General features: G+C 46.4%; 1 protein-coding gene across 2 annotated transcripts in view; it reads left to right on the forward strand.

Moving 5' to 3' along the window:
- LOC115479517 (tubulointerstitial nephritis antigen-like) overlaps positions 1–16,581 on the forward strand; it is a 29,220-nt gene extending 12,639 nt beyond the window's left edge. For both annotated transcript variants that reach the window (XM_030217467.1, XM_030217468.1), the window contains 6 exons: positions 93–243; positions 3,101–3,290; positions 6,015–6,060; positions 6,790–6,913; positions 14,004–14,049; positions 14,308–16,581. In XM_030217467.1, coding sequence (XP_030073327.1) covers positions 93–243; positions 3,101–3,290; positions 6,015–6,060; positions 6,790–6,913; positions 14,004–14,049; positions 14,308–14,445 — 695 coding nt within the window. In that variant the 3' untranslated portion in view covers positions 14,446–16,581. The remainder of the gene's footprint in view (positions 1–92; positions 244–3,100; positions 3,291–6,014; positions 6,061–6,789; positions 6,914–14,003; positions 14,050–14,307) is intronic.
- Positions 16,582–20,272: the final 3,691 nt, after the last annotated feature.

A 20,272-nucleotide genomic window follows, 5' to 3' on the forward strand; every position in this document is an offset into this window, starting at 1 on the left:
AGGAAGGGTTTCTTTTCCCCATTAATACTGGATGTGAAAATGACCAGGACTTGTCCAACCTCAGTGTCTGACATCGGACTTCTTCTTGACAGCGGTTGCATCTGACAGGATCTCAATTCAGTCCATGGGTCACATGACCCCAGTGCTGTCGCCCCAGCATCTGCTCTCTTGTGACACACGGAATCAGCGAGGATGCAGTGGTGGAAGGGTGGATGGTGCCTGGTGGTACCTGCGGAGGAAAGGGTAAGTTGTCCATATCCAACGTCAAATGGAAGATGAAAGCTTCTGCAAGGCTGACACAGTTCAGGAGGAAGTTTTTTTTTTTTTTTTTTTTCTAAATCTTTCTAAAGCTAAAGCTTTTGACTTTAGGAGTAAGAAATTATCTGAGATTTCCTTTTAAATCTCTAGTTACTTATCAGAATATTTCCTGTATTTTCATGGACCAGACCCATCTGGAAAAATGTATTTTGGATAATATTTCATGAGTTTAAACTCTTACAAAGCCCATAGCAAAAAAATTAAAGGAGGATTTAGTTATTTAACCAGGTACAATAAAAAGAGGAGAGGCGGGGCTGGAGGTTGGGAGGCAGGGATAGCGCTGGGCAGACTTATACGGTCTGTGCCAGAGCCGGTGGTTGGGAGGCGGGGCTGGTGGTTGGGAGGCGGGGCTAGTGCTGGGCAGACTTATATGGTCTGTGCCCTGAAGAGCATAGGTACAAATCAAAGTAGGGTATACACAAAAAGCAGCAAATATGAGTTATCTTGTTGGGCAGACTGGATGGACCGTGCAGATCTTTTTCTGCCGTCATCTACTATGTTACTATATTGAATCTGCATGATTTGCTTGTATTTTTCTTAAATAATGAGCCTTTTGCAGTCTATAATGAGGACTTCACTTAGAGCTGGAATTGTTACCCTGTTTTATTTTGTTGGATAACTGATCTATTTCTGAGTTTTCTGTGCTGGTTATGAACTAATACATTTCAATTAATGAATTAAGAAAAAAAGGTGAGAGCTTGTAATGGACCATGGTAATAACTTATCACTGACAGTAAAATATGTGCTTATTATATATTTTGTTAGTATTATTATATCTCTGTTGTTTGAATTTTAGTGCTGTGAAATGTGTTTATTTTTGATCCTGTTTCATGGTAGTGCTATTATTAGGTTTCAATTTGCTGTTTTCAAGTTTACTTCATTTATTGTATTTATGATTATACTTGTTCATTTTACCATTGTTCTGTTATCAAAATTGTAAGTTTTATGTTAAACTGTATCTGCGGTTCACTGCCTTGGGTGAATCTCTTCATAAAGGCGGTTAATAAATCCCAAAACATTAAATTATGTGTGTAATTAGACTCTGGAATTCGTTGCCGGAGAACGTGGTACGGGCGGTTAGCTTGACGGAGTTTAAAAAGGGGTTAGATAGATTCCCAAAGGACAAGTCCATAGACCGCTATTAAATGGACTTGGAAAAATTCCGCATTTTTAGGTATAACTTGTCTGGAATGTTTTTACGTTTGGGGAGCGTGCCAGGTGCCCTTGACCTGGATTGGCCACTGTCGGTGACAGGATGCTGGGCTAGATGGACCTTTGGTCTTTCCCAGTATGGCACTACTTATGTACTTATGGAATTGGCATAAGTTTGCAACTTGTGAGCGGTTGCTCCACTCGTCTAGGCTTCTGGGTATCCCCCACTGATAACTTCCCTGCTTCATGTGAAGAGTTTCAGTCTGATAACCAGAGCTAATATTGTGATGTCATAGTGCCTCATTCCACCAATAAGAGCCAACCTCATCAGTGATGTCACAATGGCTTGGTTTTCCTACACTTTTATTACATATAGCAGTGATTTAGCCAGAGCTGATATTGTGATGTCATAATGCCTCATTCCACCAATAAGAGCCAACCTCATCAGTGATGTCACAATGGCTTCATTGTCCTAGACTTGGCTCACTTATATTACATACAGCAGTGATGTCACTTTCTAAAGGCATTTCTTTTTTTTTTTCTTTAATTAAGGGGTGGAGTTATCAATGTGGGATGCTGTTAAGATGTTGTTTTACTGTTAACCTCAGTTATTAGTAACTAAGTCTCGTTGCATAAAATGGGGCCTGTACTAAAATATCACAAGTTATTGGTAAAATATGAAGCCTTCACGGTAGCCCACGTTGATAACTATGCCTGTAAGAGTTTGAATGTGTTTTGATCCAAGCTTTAAATGAGTGAATGTTAAGATAAATTCTATTTGTATGTTATATATATATATATAGTAACATAGTAGATGACGGCAGAAAAAGACCTGCACGGTCCATCCAGTCTGCCCAACAAGACAACTCATGTGTGCTACTTTTTGTGTATACCCTACTTTGATTTGTACCTGTGCTCTTCAGGGCACAGACCGTATAAGTCTGCCCAGCACTATCCCCGCCTCCCAACCACCAGCCCCGCCTCCCAACCACCGGCTCTGGCACAGACCATACAAGTCTGTCCAGCACTATCCCCGCCTCCCAACCACCACATATAATTGATGTGGAAATGGCTAAGGTTGAAGCCTTGATGACTGCCATTACTGCTCACAAGTTTCAAACTTACACTAATACGGCCCTTCTTGTGTCTATCAGTAGGATGTCAAATCTACAATATCCGTCTGTCCATTTCTCCTTCCACACACAATAAATGTTCCAGTGAAATTCCTCATTCAAGCATCACATCTCCTGGTTGCATTCCTCAAAGACACTGTCAAGTATTTTAGACTATCAACAGACAGATGTTCACATCTGTGTCAAAAATGACAACTGAAGGGAAAGTTGCAGTGTGAGTGTGGTCATGTAGCCCAGGCTCTGGACCAGGCAGTGAGGCTGACTGTAATCTAAACCCCTTCAGCAGAGGACAGCAAACTGTACCAGCCTCTGCCTGAAGCCCATTCCTTCGTGGCTGCTGAACCTTGTCACTGATATGAAACTCCTAAACTTACTGTCTTTCAGAGAGCGAGGATCCAGCCATTATCGCACATCCTCAGATCTTTGCAGGTGCCTCTCTGCTCTTCTCCTCCATTTCTCTTCTGATCACATTATCTGTGTCTCCTCTCTATCCCCAGGGTTGTGACGGATGAGTGCTACCCATTTACTAGCCAGGAAAAAGACAAAGTTCCAGTCCAGAGTCCATGCATGATGCACAGCCGATCCACAGGACGTGGGAAGAGGCAGGCAACAGCTCGGTGTCCCAGCCCGCATGCCCGTTCCAATGAGATCTACCAGGCCACACCAGCCTATCGACTGGCACCCAGCGTACGTTCCAATAGTAGGACATGCTAGGGGCATAGACTGATACCTGCTGTCATCCACCACTTTCACATCTACACAATGTTGTCCAGTACCCGCCTTCCTCCCCTTCTCGCCATTGTCCTTTCTCAATGTCATAACAGAAAGGGAAGAAGCCTAGAAAGACACTGGCATCTGCCAGTCAGGGCTGGTATTAGGGGACAGCAAATAGGGCAATTTCCTTGGTTCCCGATGCCACAGGGGGGTCCCATGTTTTCCTCAAGCTGAAGGAGGCATAGCCTGCAGAAGGGTTTGGCACCCTTTCCACGGGGTTCTACCCTGGGCCCCTGAATGTCTAATTCCAGCCCTGCTGCCTGAGCTATGTTGGCAGAAAGCATTGTGGGTCTCAGTATTTGAATATGAGGACTGTGGACAGAGCTAAGTCTGTATGCTCTTTTGGAGGAAGAGGGGACTCTGCAGAAATGGATTTTAGTGGTCTTGCGGCAGATGAATGTAAAGTTGAGGACAGTCTACAGACTGAGGTTTTACATCAAACAAGGAGCATTTTGAACTGTGGTCTGGGTAATTTTGTTGGACTGTTGTACTGAATATTTGTATCCAATTTGATTTGGCTCTGAATACATTTATTCATATTCGACCAAATAGTTAAATATGCTATTCAGCACATCTGTAGGTGTAATGCCCTACATGTGGGGCTTCCTGGTAAAATTATCCAAAAGCTTCACATTGTGCAAAATTTGGCTGCCAGTTTAGTCACCCAGAATAGAAGAGGGGAAAGAGAGTGTTGGTATTTTGAAATTACTGCTTATGACATTTAGGGGCTCATTTTCAAAACAGAAAAACGTCCAAAAACTGGCAGAACGGGGAGATGTTTTTCTCACAGAAAAACATCTAACGTGTAATCAAATAAGAAAAAAATTGTTCAAGTTTGTTAATCGCCGAAAAGAAAATATTCCCAGAAGGGGCATTTCATGGGCGTGACATAGGTGGAGTTACTTGATGATTGTTTTTTTGCCCCTAATGGATAGCAAAACCACTTCCTGGGGGTGGAAAGAAAAATGTCTGGAATTAGACCTGCTTTAAAAGCATCTAGGGTAAGGCCAAACCTGTCTTTAGACCCATTTGTGGTTTTGCTGAGTTGAAGTGGAGGTGGATGTGGTCATTTGAGAGAGAGAGAGAGTGGAGAGTTGCTGAGTACTTTGTCACTGCCTTCCTCGTCTTTCTGACCACCGACACCTTCCAGTCCATTCTAGCAGTCAATGCAGGCTTCACCCAGCCTTGCTCAGTTCCTCAATGCCTGCCTCGTCCACACCTCAGACTATATTACCTTTCCCACTACCGCCCAGGCACTCCAAAACAACATGGCTCAATTCTACACCAGAGACTGCTTTCCCTCATTGACTGCACACACGTTGCACTCAGACCCCCCTGGGCACACGAGAAGAAAATCTTTACACTCCATGAACATACAGGTTGTGTGTGATGCATAGGAGGACAAGTAGCCCTGTCTCTTCCACAGAGAAATTTAGTTCCCTTCTCAGAGACATAGCTGGGCACTGTTTAGAATGTTCCTCCACGTGCTGAGGTGCACGTTGTGCACATGGAGGGAATGTACTTCCATTGCTGTGGCTGTTTTTTTGACATGGGGACTAGTGCCGTCATTGCAGTGTATTTTCGATTGGCGGAAACATTTATCTTATCTCTGAACGTCTAAAAGGTTTTCGGTACGTCCTTTTTCAAAACATGTTTTATCTTTGAATATTTGTTTCTTCCCTTATGGACTTCAGTTTTTGAATGGTTTCCGAGAAACGTTTATTTCGCCATGTGGACATCATATCAAAAATGCCTGTCCACAGGCATTAAGGAATAACTCTCCAAAAAAGTTAAAAGAAATCCTGGAGGTGTGTATTCCATAGAGGGCACAGCTCTGTGGTACAACTAAACGGAGTCTCTGTGTAGTTAGGAAAGAGTTGGCCAAGGAGAAGTGGAAAAAGCATACATATAAAGTTATAGCTGCTGAGTGCCGGAAGTGGTTACCTGACAGGTTTCATACACACATAACATTTTGGTAACTTGCAAAGGTCTTAAGTGCTTTCTATTTCCATCTGAATCTCAGTAGAAAGAGTGTGAGGTAGAGTGTTCTGAGTCTTGCTTTATTGATTTAATTCTTGTTTTTTATTTGTCTTGAAATATTGTGTTTTACTGTTTGTACACCATCTTGAGTGTAATTCTTCCAAGGAGAGAGTATATAACTTTTTCTAAATAAATCAATCAATATGTATGGCTGAGACTTTTCACAGGACACCAACCAAACCAGAAGACCACAACTCCACACCACTCAGTACACTTGGAGATGACCAACAAAACAATGAAACGCCAATGGTGCAATAATAATTTTAATGATTGTCTATTGGACTCGACACTGGCTGATCAACAAATACAAAATCCTTGAGGAATACAGTCAAAACCTTAAGAGACAGCGGTCATTTTGGCTTTGTTCCCGCTTCCCTTTGAGTCCACAGCTTGATCTCTGTTCTTCAAACTTGTTGTTGAAATTGTTGGTAGCAGGTCACTCAGTCCTGGAACCTCCCATTAAAATTATTATTGCACCATTAGGCAGCTCCACTGTTTTTCCGTGGTGAAACTGTTCACACTCATTAAGGGTAGAGGAGCAAGTTACACTGGGGATGGAGAGTCTGGGCCACGTTCATGCTTGTCTTTCCGTTGCAGGAGAAAGAAATAATGAAGGAGCTGATGGAGAATGGGCCAGTACAAGGTCAGTAATTCTGGTCTCATATTGGCAAAACTTCTCAATGGGAGCAAAAGATGTGGCTAATTTTCAGAAGGTAGCCAGTGTACAGCATGTGTCTTAATTCTGCCCTTTAAGCTTCCCATTGTCTCCTTCCAATGTTTCAATGTCTATGTCCCATTGTTACATTCTTAACGATACTTCGATTGTCTCGCATAACTCTGCACAATGTAACATATTGTATTTCCATTATTCATATCATATTGTAAGCCACACTGAGCCCGCAAAAAGGTGGGAAAATGTGGGATACAAATGCAATAAATAAATAATAAATACACAGAGCAGGTGGGCTTTGTAGCTGTGTGGCAGATGTATTTTCCTTCCCCACCCTGGGATCACGGCTTGTTACACCTGCTCATGTTCCCAGATCTGGTGCTGTTGACTCTTCATTTGCAAGTACTCAGGCCCTTTCCCCTTACTTGTATCTTGTCCTCTTTCTGTCCCAAGCACTGTGTTTACAGTGACAGTCCTGGGCTGGCAGAATCTGGCCACTAGGTGTCATCCTTAAGCAAGGACTATGACACCCCCTGCAGGGCAGCGAACACGTCCTAAAGCATCCCCAGGTCCAGCCAGCCCAGGCAGTAGAAGGTTTGACAAGAGGTCAAAGAAAAGCCCCTCCAGGTAGCAGCCCACAGCTCTTGTCACCTGAGACACCACCAGGCTGCACCTGTCAGTCCCTTTTTATTTTTCTTTCAGCCATCATGGAAGTGCATGAAGACTTCTTTCTCTATAAAGGAGGAATTTATCGACACACACCAGTGGCAACTGGAAAACCAGAGCATTACCGAAGACACGGGACCCACTCTGTGAAAATTACTGGGTAAGCAAGTTCCCCTGGGCCAGAGCTCTGGGTGGGGGCCAGTGACTGTACTTGGAACGTGATTGGAAAACATTAATCTCTTTCCCCTTCTCAGCAGCAGTTGCATTGTAAAGTGCAGAGGATGTTAAGGTTCTGAGACACCAATATGACACTGAGCTTAGCAGAGGAATATTCTGCCTGTGTCCTGTGCTCAGCTCCTGTACTTTGGCTCTTGATACCTTGCTGACACTTCAGGCTCTGATTGCAAACTCAGCAAGATGTCATTGACGTGTTAATCCTACTGATCATTTCTATAGTTCTACTAGACGTACGTATTTGTTTTAAATTTACTACACTGTAGTTTCATCGCATGCCCCCTAGTCCTAGTATTTTTGAAAAGCGTGAACAGACGCTTCACATCCACCTGTTCCACTCCACTCAGGCATATAAAATAATGAGTGGAGGGAACAGGTGGATGTGAAGCGTCTGTTCACGCTTTTCAAAAATACTAGGACTAGGGGGCATGCGATGAAACTACAGTGTAGTAAATTTAAAACAAATCGGAGAAAATTTTTCTTCACCCAACACGTAATTAAACTCTGGAATTCGTTGCCAGAGAACGTGGTGAAGGCGGTTAGCTTAGCAGAGTTTAAAAAGGGGTTAGACTGTTTCCTAAAGGACAAGTTTATAAACCACTATTAAATGGACTTGGGGAAAAATCCACAATTCCAGGAATAACATGTATAGAATGTTTGTACATTTGGGAAGCTTGCCAGGTGCCCTTGGCGTGGATTGGCCGCTGTCATGGACAGGATGCTGGGCTTGATGGACCTTTGGTCTTTCCCAGTGTGGCAATACTTATGTACTTATCATCTTGAAGATGAAGTCTAAGGTAGTCCCTACAGCCGGAGGTTATATTGCGTAGGGGAATAGTTATGAAGGGCTGCATATAATCCAGTATCATGCCATATAATATTTGAAAGACAAAACACATAATTTAAAAATAATCCTTGCTTTAATGGGCAACCAGTGCATCTTGCATATTAATGAAGTGGCTCTATCAAAACGCAATACCTTGAGGACAAGCCTAGCTGCTGTATTTTGGGCTGTTTGCAGCTTTTTTAGGACACCCTCCTTACATCCAACTTAGATGGAATTGCGTACCATAACCTCTTCATTTTCCATAATTCTCTTTGGGTCATGATCCCAATGCTTTTCCGGTACAGTGATTTTCTAATGTTTCCAAAGTTTCCAAAGGATGAGATGGTTATGCCTTCCTGTAAAGACATTTTCTGCCATCAGAACTACACAGCCAGCTACGAGATGAGTAACTATGTCCAGCTTTCTTACAGAAACTACAGATGTCTGTTGAGCAGTTTTTTTTTTCTTTGCTGCCTGTGAACCATCTCATCCGTAATCTACTGTCCCAACTATCAGTCACTCATCCTTTAGGTTTGAATTCACCTCTCCTTAACCATTTATGCATCCAGTTTTGATCAATGAATGGTCCGCCAGCTGTTTTTTTTTTTAGTTGTACCCCGCGCTTTCCCACTCATGGCAGGCTCAATGCGGCTTAGGTACTTATTTGTACCTGGGGCAATGGAGGGTTAGGTGACTTGCCCAGAGTCACAAGGAGCTGCCTGTGCCTGAAGTGGGAATCGAACCCAGTTCCCCAGAACCAAAGTCCACCACTCTAACCACTAGGTCACTCCTCCACTTCCACCGGTTACCCGCCCAGGAACAGGAAGTAACATCAGAGGGAGTAGGGAACCGGTGGAGCCGACAGCCACACAGCTGCTCCCTGCACCCCCTTGCAGCATGCACCCTGGGACAGATCGCCTCCCATCGCCCCGCCCTTGCTATGCCACTGGCGTTTTTCCACTTGGATTTTTTTTTTTCAAAAATAGACCAAACATATAAATGCCCAGAGCACAAAAACATCTAGCAAGAGGCTGTTTTTGAAAAAAAGAAACAGATAGAGGTATTGCAGTTTCAAAAATGGCTATATGTGCTATTCAGATTCTGGACATTTTGAGCAAAATGTCCAAAGTCGGATTTAGAGGTCATATCGAAAATGCCCTTCTAAGTATACTAATGTTTAATCGTGAATCTAGCACACTACACAAGTTCACTTCTTCTTTAACTCTATCCACCTTGTTGGGCGGAGTGGATGGACCATGTAGGTCTTTCTCTGCCGACATTTACTATTTTACTTTTGTTACTGGAGTCAATATGATCGCATGTTCTCTTGGAATCTATTACAGTGAATAGCTGACAGATGCTAGATAGACAAATTCTGGGTCTATAATTTTTGGGAACATTATTTGGCTCTCCATTGGAACGGAATGTTCTCTTAGCTATTGTGGTCGGGCAGTGGGCTTTGCGCTCCCCACCAGCCTCTTTTGATCCACTGTACTTTTTCTTTTGCTTCTGTGAGTGGGTCCTGGGAAACCCTGGTACTTTTTTCCCCACTGCCCTGCATGGGAAGAAATTAACTTCCTCTGTGAACTGAATGTTACCATGAGAAGAAAAGGAATGGGGAGGGGGGGGGGGGGGGGGGGGTCATCAGCATGAGCTTCACGGGGCCAGGTCTGGGCCATTGGCCATTGTTTTAGAAGAACATTATGACATGGCCTTATCAGCCAATTTGCAGAAATATGGCATCTGGGACAGCAGGGGACGCAGCAGGGCAGGAGTTTGTGTAATGGGGTTTCATTACTGGACTAGCAGGAGGTGCAGCAGGGCAGGAGTGAGGTGCATTGTGAGAGTTTGTGTAATGGGGTTTCATTACTGGACTAGCAGGAGGTGCAGCAGGGCAGGAGTGAGGTGCATTGTGAGAGTTTGTGTAATGGGGTTTCATTACTGGACTAGCAGGAGGTGCAGCAGGGCAGGAGTGAGGTGCATTGTGAGAGTTTGTGTAATGGGGTTTCATTACTGGACTAGCAGGAGGTGCAGCAGGGCAGGAGTGAGGTGCATTGTGAGAGTTTGTGTAATGGGGTTTCATTACTGGACTAGCAGGAGGTGCAGCAGGGCAGGAGTGAGGTGCATTGTGAGAGTTTGTGTAATGGGGTTTCATTACTGGACTAGCAGGAGGTGCAGCAGGGCAGGAGTGAGGTGCATTGTGAGAGTTTGTGTAATGGGGTTTCATTACTGGACTAGCAGGAGGTGCAGCAGGGCAGGAGTGAGGTGCATTGTGAGAGTTTGTGTAATGGGGTTTCATTACTGGACTAGCAGGAGGTGCAGCAGGGCAGGAGTGAGGTGCATTGTGAGAGTTTGTGTAATGGGGTTTCATTACTGGACTAGCAGGAGGTGCAGCAGGGCAGGAGTGAGGTGCATTGTGAGAGTTTGTGTAATGGGGTTTCATTACTGGACTAGCAGGAGGTGCAGCAGGGCAGGAGTGAGGTGCATTGTGAGAGTTTGTGTAATGGGGTTTCATTACTAGACTAGCAGGAGGTGCAGCAGGGCAGGAGTGAGGTGCATTGTGAGAGTTTGTGTAATGGGGTTTCATTACTGGACTAGCAGGGGACGCAGCAGGGCAGGAGTGGGGTGCATTGGAAGAATTGTGTGTGAGGATCCGGACTGGGACAGCAGGAGGTGCAGCAGGGCAGGAGTGAGGTGCATTGTGAGAGTTTGTGTAATGGGGTTTCATTACTGGACTAGCAGGAGGTGCAGCAGGGCAGGAGTGAGGTGCATTGTGAGAGTTTGTGTAATGGGGTTTCATTACTGGACTAGCAGGAGGTGCAGCAGGGCAGGAGTGAGGTGCATTGTGAGAGTTTATGTAATGGGGTTTCATTACTAGACTAGCAGGGGACGCAGCAGGGCAGGAGTGGGGTGCATTGGAAGAATTGTGTGTGAGGATCCGGACTGGGACAGCAGGAGGTGCAGCAGGACAGGAGTGAGGTGCATTGTGAGAGTTTGTGTAATGGGGTTTCATTACTGGACTAGCAGGAGGTGCAGCAGGGCAGGAGTGAGGTGCATTGTGAGAGTTTGTGTAATGGGGTTTCATTACTGGACTAGCAGGAGGTGCAGCAGGGCAGGAGTGAGGTGCATTGTGAGAGTTTGTGTAATGGGGTTTCATTACTGGACTAGCAGGAGGTGCAGCAGGGCAGGAGTGAGGTGCATTGTGAGAGTTTGTGTAATGGGGTTTCATTACTGGACTAGCAGGAGGTGCAGCAGGGGAGGAGTGAGGTGCATTGTGAGAGTTTGTGTAATGGGGTTTCATTACTGGACTAGCAGGAGGTGCAGCAGGGCAGGAGTGAGGTGCATTGTGAGAGTTTATGTAATGGGGTTTCATTACTAGACTAGCAGGGGACGCAGCAGGGCAGGAGTGGGGTGCATTGGAAGAATTGTGTGTGAGGATCCGGACTGGGACAGCAGGAGGTGCAGCAGGACAGGAGTGAGGTGCATTGTGAGAGTTTGTGTAATGGGGTTTCATTACTGGACTAGCAGGAGGTGCAGCAGGGCAGGAGTGAGGTGCATTGTGAGAGTTTGTGTAATGGGGTTTCATTACTGGACTAGCAGGAGGTGCAGCAGGGCAGGAGTGAGGTGCATTGTGAGAGTTTGTGTAATGGGGTTTCATTACTGGACTAGCAGGAGGTGCAGCAGGGCAGGAGTGAGGTGCATTGTGAGAGTTTGTGTAATGGGGTTTCATTACTAGACTAGCAGGAGGTGCAGCAGGGCAGGAGTGAGGTGCATTGTGAGAGTTTGTGTAATGGGGTTTCATTACTGGACTAGCAGGAGGTGCAGCAGGGCAGGAGTGAGGTGCATTGTGAGAGTTTGTGTAATGGGGTTTCATTACTGGACTAGCAGGAGGTGCAGCAGGGCAGGAGTGAGGTGCATTGTGAGAGTTTGTGTAATGGGGTTTCATTACTGGACTAGCAGGAGGTGCAGCAGGGCAGGAGTGAGGTGCATTGTGAGAGTTTGTGTAATGGGGTTTCATTACTAGACTAGCAGGAGGTGCAGCAGGGCAGGAGTGAGGTGCATTGTGAGAGTTTGTGTAATGGGGTTTCATTACTGGACTAGCAGGAGGTGCAGCAGGGCAGGAGTGAGGTGCATTGTGAGAGTTTGTGTAATGGGGTTTCATTACTAGACTAGCAGGAGGTGCAGCAGGGCAGGAGTGAGGTGCATTGTGAGAGTTTGTGTAATGGGGTTTCATTACTGGACTAGCAGGAGGTGCAGCAGGGCAGGAATGAGGTGCATTGTGAGAGTTTGTGTAATGGGGTTTCATTACTGGACTAGCAGGAGGTGCAGCAGGGCAGGAGTGAGGTGCATTGTGAGAGTTTGTGTAATGGGGTTTCATTACTAGACTAGCAGGAGGTGCAGCAGGGCAGGAGTGAGGTGCATTGTGAGAGTTTGTGTAATGGGGTTTCATTACTGGACTAGCAGGAGGTGCAGCAGGGCAGGAGTGAGGTGCATTGTGAGAGTTTGTGTAATGGGGTTTCATTACTGGACTAGCAGGAGGTGCAGCAGGGCAGGAGTGAGGTGCATTGTGAGAGTTTGTGTAATGGGGTTTCATTACTGGACTAGCAGGAGGTGCAGCAGGGCAGGAGTGAGGTGCATTGTGAGAGTTGTGTGTCTCTAGCTTATTCTGGGCCTGGCTTGTAGCCCTGTCTGCTTTGCACTTCCAAGTATGAACCTGCTGCATGACCAAGGCTGGGTGGAATTTGCTAACACTTCCTCCAAATAAATCCAAGAAAAGTAAACAAACCTTTGGCCCTGCTCTCCTCTTAACTCCTTAACTAATCCTGCACAAGGCCTGTAGACAGGACAGTGCCTCGAATTCCTATTGCAGCAGGGCTGGTATTCGGTGCCCTGGACGAACCTTTTCCTCCATCCACCTCTCCCATGATTTTGATAATTAAACGCAACATTCATGTTCATCATAAAGCAATCCTATAAAAACACGCTTGATGGTTCTTGGAGTTTGTTTGGCTGATTTGCTTTCACTGCAGCTGTTCCTTGCTGCCCTGCCATCCTAGGCGATTTCCTAGTCTTGCCTAGTGGTTGAGCTGGCCCTGCATGGAACTCTCTTATTGTCTTTCAGCAGTGTAAGGCTGGTACTCCCTACCGCAATCCCTTAATCAGAGGAGAGAGGATACGGGAGGGATATGATACTGGCAGTGTTCCTCTCTGGGACATGTCTGATCTCGAAAGCCTTCATTGCTTCCTGGAGGCTGGAATGAACAGAGCAGCAACATAGGTGATGGCAGAAAACAATCAGTTATCCCATCCAGTGTGCTCAGAATGTCCTGCCCACGCTCTAAGGATGTTCCCCAGCTGCCAGCTACAGGGCATGGAAGATATTAGGCTGCCCCTCATATCCATTTTTTCCATCCCCCTGGCCTGGCCAGCATTAACCTACCAGCCTGCTGGTACCTATCTGGTTACAATACAGAAAGGTGAAAACAACCTACACACACTTAAATTATTAACAAAACAAAAAAAAAAACCAAGAGGGTGAAAACTGTGATGCCAGTCAAGCCTTCATCTTCTCTGAATCAGAAGCTGCAAGCTCGAAAGTGACCCCTTCCTCTTTCCTCTATGCATGTCCATGGGGGAAGTAAGTGTGCCGACACTGTTCAGGGTAGCAGGACCTGGGGGAGCTCCTTTTGTGAGTGATTTTCTGTACATACTTGTCTCTATTTTCAGTGTATGTGGGGAGAGGTGTGGGACGCTGTGTTTGTTCATGTGGGGTGTATATGAGAGGAGAAGGGAGACGGTGGGTGGGTGGGGGAGGCTCGTGGGGATGTATGTTTTGGGGCTGTGAGTGAGGGGATGTGTGTGGAGGGGGGTGGGCTGGGATGAGGAGCTGTATAAATGGGTGTGAGGGCAGACGTTGGTATGTGGGGAGGGGGGTGCATGCATGGGGTGGGGTGAGGGGCTGTGTTATGAAGACTAGATAGGCCTGACCCCAGAAAAGTGTCCGTCTACCTTTTCGTGCCCCCATTGTGCGTAGGGCACTGCAGAAGTGCAGTGAGATTAGACTTCTGATTAATTTTTTTGAGGGATGAAGAAGGGGCAACAGGGGGATAGAGCTCGGGCTATATTTGCACTGCTGATGCAAGGAAGGAAGATATTTCTGCTGAGTTTATTTTTTTCCTTTAAATCCTAGTTGGGGAGAAGAAAAAAATCCCAATGGACAGAGTGAGAAATACTGGGTGAGTAGCAGACAAACCAATGTCATAGTATCTGTGCAATAATACCTGTACTGAATGGGGCTCTTTGTATAGTAAGGGACAGATGTGTCGAAGTGTTTCTCCAGTGCTTTAGATTTATCATCGATGATACTGTGTGGGCAGAAAAATGTCCGTAGAACAGGAGCGAAGCTTGCCAGGGTAACTGTAATTCTGATGGATTTCCTATGGCCTCTCTTCAGACTTCTGCAGTTGACTTAACCAGCTATTTCTCTCCCACAGATCGCTGCAAACTCCTGGGGCAAGAGCTGGGGTGAGAGCGGCTACTTTCGCATTGCCCGTGGTACCAATGAGTGTGGAATCGAAGCCTTTGTGGTGGGTGTGTGGGGTCGAGTCAGCATGGAGGATGTTCATAAGTGACAAGAGCATGGCACAGCCCCCTGCCCTCGGTTCACCACAAAGCATGAGCCATCCCACTGAGTGGTGGGCTATCGCTGCTTCTGCATCTGAAGAGAGCCAGAGTGAAGGGGGCAGGGATGTGGATACCATAACGCTTGGAGCCAGCCAGCTTTGCCCAAAATCTGTTCAGACTGAAACCGTGTTCAGAACCTGGACAGCAGCAGTATGCAGAGACCCCTGATAATATCCTCAGTCTGCTGTTTCTACCCCCCCCCCCCCCTTTCTACTCAGGAAGGCAAGTTATTCCCTAGGGCAGAATGAAAGAATTGTAAGCCGGCAGATCAGTGTCCACCCAGCTGTTCTTACCTAATGCAACACCTCCCAGCCTGAGGCTTTAGGGGAGGTGAGAAAGCCTGAAAGGGAGGGCAGAAGATCCCCCTGTCTCTCATTTTGTGTTACCATAATTAAGAATAACCATCAGAATCCCTGTGTATCAGCTGATTCATTTCTGGGCTGTGCGCAGAACATAACACGTTCTCCTCTCCTTGCCATCCTGCCTTTTGACGGAAGCTGGACCTTGCTCCCACTCTCATTGCTGCTTTGATCTCTGGAACATTCCCACAAGCAGTATAAACATCTACCCTTCAGGCATTCCTGTTTATCTGTACGAGAAATAACTGGCCTCAATGTCTGCTGACCTTCTGTAGCTTGCCAGCGCCACAGTCACTGTACCTGCCAATCCACCAAGCCAGGAAGAATTAGAGAGAGAGATGTTCCATCCAGCCCTGGTATGTGGGGCAGAGGCTCCCGCACCAGCCCGTGAATCTCTCTGTCCATCTCAATTGCTGAGGGCACAGTGAAAGACTGGGGCCTGCTATGCAAGAGTCCTGCTTTTACCCCCAGTTAGAGTTTAGAAAATTGATCAGATCTTTCCTCACTGAAATGAGGGCACATTGGAGTCCCAAACATGCAACATACCGGCCTAAACATGATCCTGAAGGATTTCTAAGGATTTTTCTTAGTCCCCCAAAGAAGACCTGCAGGGGCAGCAAAAATATTAACTGTGTACAAATGTGATCCCTTTCACGCTCCATTCTCCTAGTCTGTGCATGGTGAACATTTCCAGTCACTGCTGAACACTTTCCTTCATGTGCTGAGCTTGGTGAACTGTTTTGGCTTTAGCACAATACTCTGGGATAATATGCATTTCAGAAGCACTTTCCTACACTGTGCTGGCTGGGATGACTCCAGGGAGCAGCTCATGCTTGGTACAGTGCTCAGAATGCACAGGGGGGGGGGGGGTATATTCAGTTGTCATGCACATTCATCAGCGTTCAACCTAGGACAGAATCGTTCATTGCTAGCAGAGCTTCCAGTGTGAACAAAGACTCCCAGCTCAAGAGGACCTGCTATAAGCCCTAACCTTCCCTTCTACCAGCCTTCTGTTATCCTCACTGTCAGTGAATATAAGCTAAGTCCTCTCCTGCCTATAAGCTGTGCCACCTGGGTGCAATTATGACCCGATTCTCGGGCTCCAGGAACATCGCACATGTGTGATCTCTTTGCAGACGATTTCCTGCACATTTTATCACTCTCTCTAGTGCTGAAATGTAGTGTTTCCTTGCGGGAGCATTTCTGGTTCCATGTGGTGCCCTGTGAAAGATCAGACAGATTCCGTAGGGTACTGTTTCCAGATGGCTCCATTTGCACATACCCCTCTTGGTTTCATTCTCTCTGATTTGCTGCTGACACCCACCTCTCCATAGCTTTTCTACTTGTGCATATTTATGCTATGGTATATTTACAGTTTATCTAAATGTTGATATACTGCCATTTGGAATCACTGGCATAGGTCAGGTAATAATAAGGACAGCAGGGGACAGGAAATAAGCATTAAAAAAAATGAGAGAATTCACGATCCAATTCTTCGGACAGAATCATAAATAGTAAGTGTGTCCCCCATCTCCAGCTGCCACCATACTCTCAATGGTATTCAAAGACAGCTCTGAACAGAAAGATATTAAAAGCTGCAGCCTTTGCTTGGTGTAGAGACTGACTGAATTTTGATTTTGGCACCCAAACTGGCCTGAAATCCAGGTTCAGGTTTTGTCCAAAAATGCAAGTGCATTTTTAGTTGAAACCGAAAAGTCATCCCTCCACCCCTCTTCCCAAGCCACCCAACCATCTGAAGGCCCTTTCCGAGCCTACCTTAAGAAATTATGGTGGTCTAGTGGTTTCTTTGGGAACAGGAACGAAGCCCACTCGTTTGTACCTGGTGCCGTTCTTCCTTCAAGGACTGCCATAGGAGATCCCAAAAGCCATACTGAGATTGGAATGAGCAGAAGCAATCTCCACTTGCTCCTGCTTATACTGGGTTCAGTCTGAATATGGCTGCTGGGATCGGCTGCGGGAGTTTCGTGAGACTGCCACTGGGAGTGCTAGAGGCCACTTTGAATGAGCAACTAGCCATGCACAGGAGCGAGTGGGGGATTGTTCCTGTGCCCACTACCCACCAGCAACACGGTAGCCCCAGGAAGGGGCTCGCCGATGAGGGATGGGTTTAGGAGGGGGCTGCCACCGGTGGGAGGACACTTTGTGGTCAGGTGCAGCCAGTTTTGTTTTCATCTTTAGTTTCAACTGAAACCAAGTGGCCAATTTCAGTCGCAAACCCAAGATCTTGGTTTCAATCAGGCTCTGGCTTGGTGTTGGCAGTTCTGCACTTGGATCTGCACTGCAGCAGACATATGGACTTTCAGCTTATTCTGAGGGAAATTTCCATGTCTTGGATCATTAGGAATCTCGTCTCCCGTTTTGTGTCAGCCTGAAGTGGCACTTGGGGATTTGGCTGCTTGTCTTAGAAATGTTTTGCTTCCTCACTAGTGTGACTGTAGCAAAGTGCCCTTCTCACATTATACTGCCTCCGCCCTCCACCTCTACACCCAGCGCTCTAGCAAGCTCAGACTTTCAACCAGACCCTCCTTCACTCACCCAGACTGTGCTGCATTTTATCATTGAGCCTTTTATTTACTAGAAGAAATACCAGCCTTTCTTAGACAAAAAGCCTAAACAAACAGCCAGGGGTCAATGTAGTGTGTGTTAGAAATCTGCGACCAGCTTCAACACACATTTTCCCAACACCCAATGGAGTGCACAAATCATATGCAAATAATATGCACACAGGAAACGTGTGGAAACACAGGAGACAATCTGATCACCGTGGTAACGTGTACACTTTATCGCATCAGTGTTAATACAGAAAAATTGATATTTTGTGCAGGGATCGTCCCGAACCCTGGAGGAGTGTTGAATAAACTGCAATGTGAGAATATCAGGTCATGCATGTTAAATTGTGCACATATCTGGAATGTCAAGCTTGTTTTCTACACTCACATTTTATTGGTGTGATAACATCTATCAGATGGAGATGGAAGAGCTGCTTGGGTGCAATCAATCCCAGTGATATTTTACAAATCCCACCACTCTGGATACTGGACTGTTGCCTGCAGGACTCGTGCCCTTCTTTCTTCTAATTGTCCTAGTCTCCATTGTGCCCCCCAGTGCCGTAGCGAGGGCGGCTGACACCTGGGGCGGGTTGCTGCTGTGCACCCCCCCCCCTCCCAGGTGCAGCACAGCGCCCCCCCTCGGCGCACACCCTCCCCCCTCCGGAGCGCACCCTTCCCCCCCTGGAGCGCATTCTTACGTTGAATTAGGAATCAAGGGGCGGGCGAGAGGGCCGATCCGCCCCCGAGTGCACGTCGCTGGGAGCTGCATCGGCTCCGCTGGTTCCCTGCTCTCTCTGCCCCGGAACAAGAAGTAACCTGTTCCGGGGCAGAGGGAGCAGGGAACCAGTGGAGCCGACACCCCCCCAGCGGTGTGCATCCGGGGCGGACTGCCCCCCCCCTTCCTACGCCACTGCACTCCCTTTCTTCTTCTGGCCCAGTGTTTCCCATGTAGGTCCTGGAGAACCCCCTTGCCAGTAAGGTTTTCAGGATATCTATAATGAATATGCATGAAATTGATTTGCTTACATTGCCTCCATCATATGCAAATGTCTTTCATGTATATTCATTGTGGATATTGTGAACACCTGTCTTGCAAGGGGTCCTCCAGGACTGACTTGGGAAACACTGTTCTAGCCTTCAGCTGCCAGGACTGTGTTGTCTCTCATTTCTCCTCCTTTTTCTCTTCTCCTCCCTTTTGGCCTTCAGCCGCCCAATCTTTCTCTCTCCTTACCCCACTTTCCATTATTTCCCCTTTTTCCTCTTCTCCGTCTTTTGCAGTAGAGGCAGTAAGACAAGGAAAAAAAAAGTTGTGGGCCGCTTATACTACTACTTGACATTTCTAAAGCGCTGCTAGGGTTACGCAGCGCTGTACAATTTAACATAGAAAGACAATCCCTGCTCAAAGAGCTTACAATCTAAAGGACAAATGAACAGTCAGTCCGATAGGGGCCGTCAAATTGGGCAGCCTGGATTTTCTGAAAGGTAAGAGTTAGGTGCCGAAAGCAGCACTGAAGAGGTGGGTTTTCAGCAAAGACTTGAAGACGGGCAGGGAGGGGGCTTGGCGTAAGGGCTCAGGAAGGTTGTTCCAAGCATAGGGTGAGGCGAGGCAGAATGAGCGGAGCCTGGAGTTGGCGGTGGTGGAGAAGGGCACTGAGAGGATGGATTTGTCTTGTGAGCGGAGGTTTCGGGCGGGAACGTAAGGGGAGATGAGGGTAGAGGGTAGAGAGCTTATATACTGTAGAGCGAGGAAAGAACCTGGCGCAAAACTCTCACTGAAGCTTGTCACAGAAAAATGAGCTAAACTGTTGCTCTGCCTCAGACTATGAGCTAAAATTGCCAGCGTTAAGCTTTTGCATAGCTCTTTACATCTGTGTTTAATAGTTGACTGTTGGACTTACATGGACACCATTGCAATGTACTCTCACTAGGACAGTCATGCCAATGTGGAAACACACGTGCAGACCCTGTGCTTTTACATCATGGGCCTCTCAGTGTGGGACATCCTTGTACTTTGCTAAGAAGGTTTAATGTGTCAGCAGAGTGAAAGCCCCTCAAGTGGTTTCTCTTGTTTCCTATGAAGGGCCACAGTGCCCTCAATGACTTCTTTAAAAGGAGGGTCTTATATATGCAATATTATATGAAAAACAGAGTAAAACTGATCCGTGGTGAGACAAGTGACTCTTTGGGTGTCCTGGAACCCCAGACAGTGAAAAATCTTCTTCATCCTTCTCACAAAAAATACTTTTGTATTCTGCTTTCTGTGGCTTGTAAATAAATGGATTACTATTCCTTGGACCCTGCATGTCTTGACCTGGCTGCCCCAGATATTTTCATAAACACAGCAGGAGGTCTGAGCTCTCAAATTAGGTCATACTCTTCAAAGGTTTTGTGGATCTGGAAAATTTAGAGTTAACATTCTTGTAATTTCTGAATGTGTGATATTTCTCTGATTCTCATACTGCATGTGAAGTTATTTTTGCATCTCTTTAGTCCATGTACTGGATATCTCTGTGGGGCTCATGTAATAACAAAGCTGCCAAGTTACCCAGTTCTAGGAGGAAGACTTTTTGGCCAGTCCTGGGTTTGAAGTTAAATCCCAAAGCAGTGTGGGATTTGTAGTGCCTGATCCTGCACATTGAAATCCGTGCTGCAAGTACCATAATGCACCAGATGGGGGTGGTCAGAATTCCAGGACTGTTACCAAATCTCCAGCCTAGGACTGGGTAACTTGGCATCTCTGGTAAGCTTTAGTCCCACAGGAACCAAAAAAATAGTGCAATCAGTAGTCGATCTTTATGCAAATCATCGACTACTAGGAAAATGCTCCCGATGATTAAAATTGTGCT

This window comes from Microcaecilia unicolor, chromosome 11 (genome assembly GCF_901765095.1).
Source record: "Microcaecilia unicolor chromosome 11, aMicUni1.1, whole genome shotgun sequence".
Lineage (NCBI taxonomy): Eukaryota > Metazoa > Chordata > Amphibia > Gymnophiona > Siphonopidae > Microcaecilia > Microcaecilia unicolor.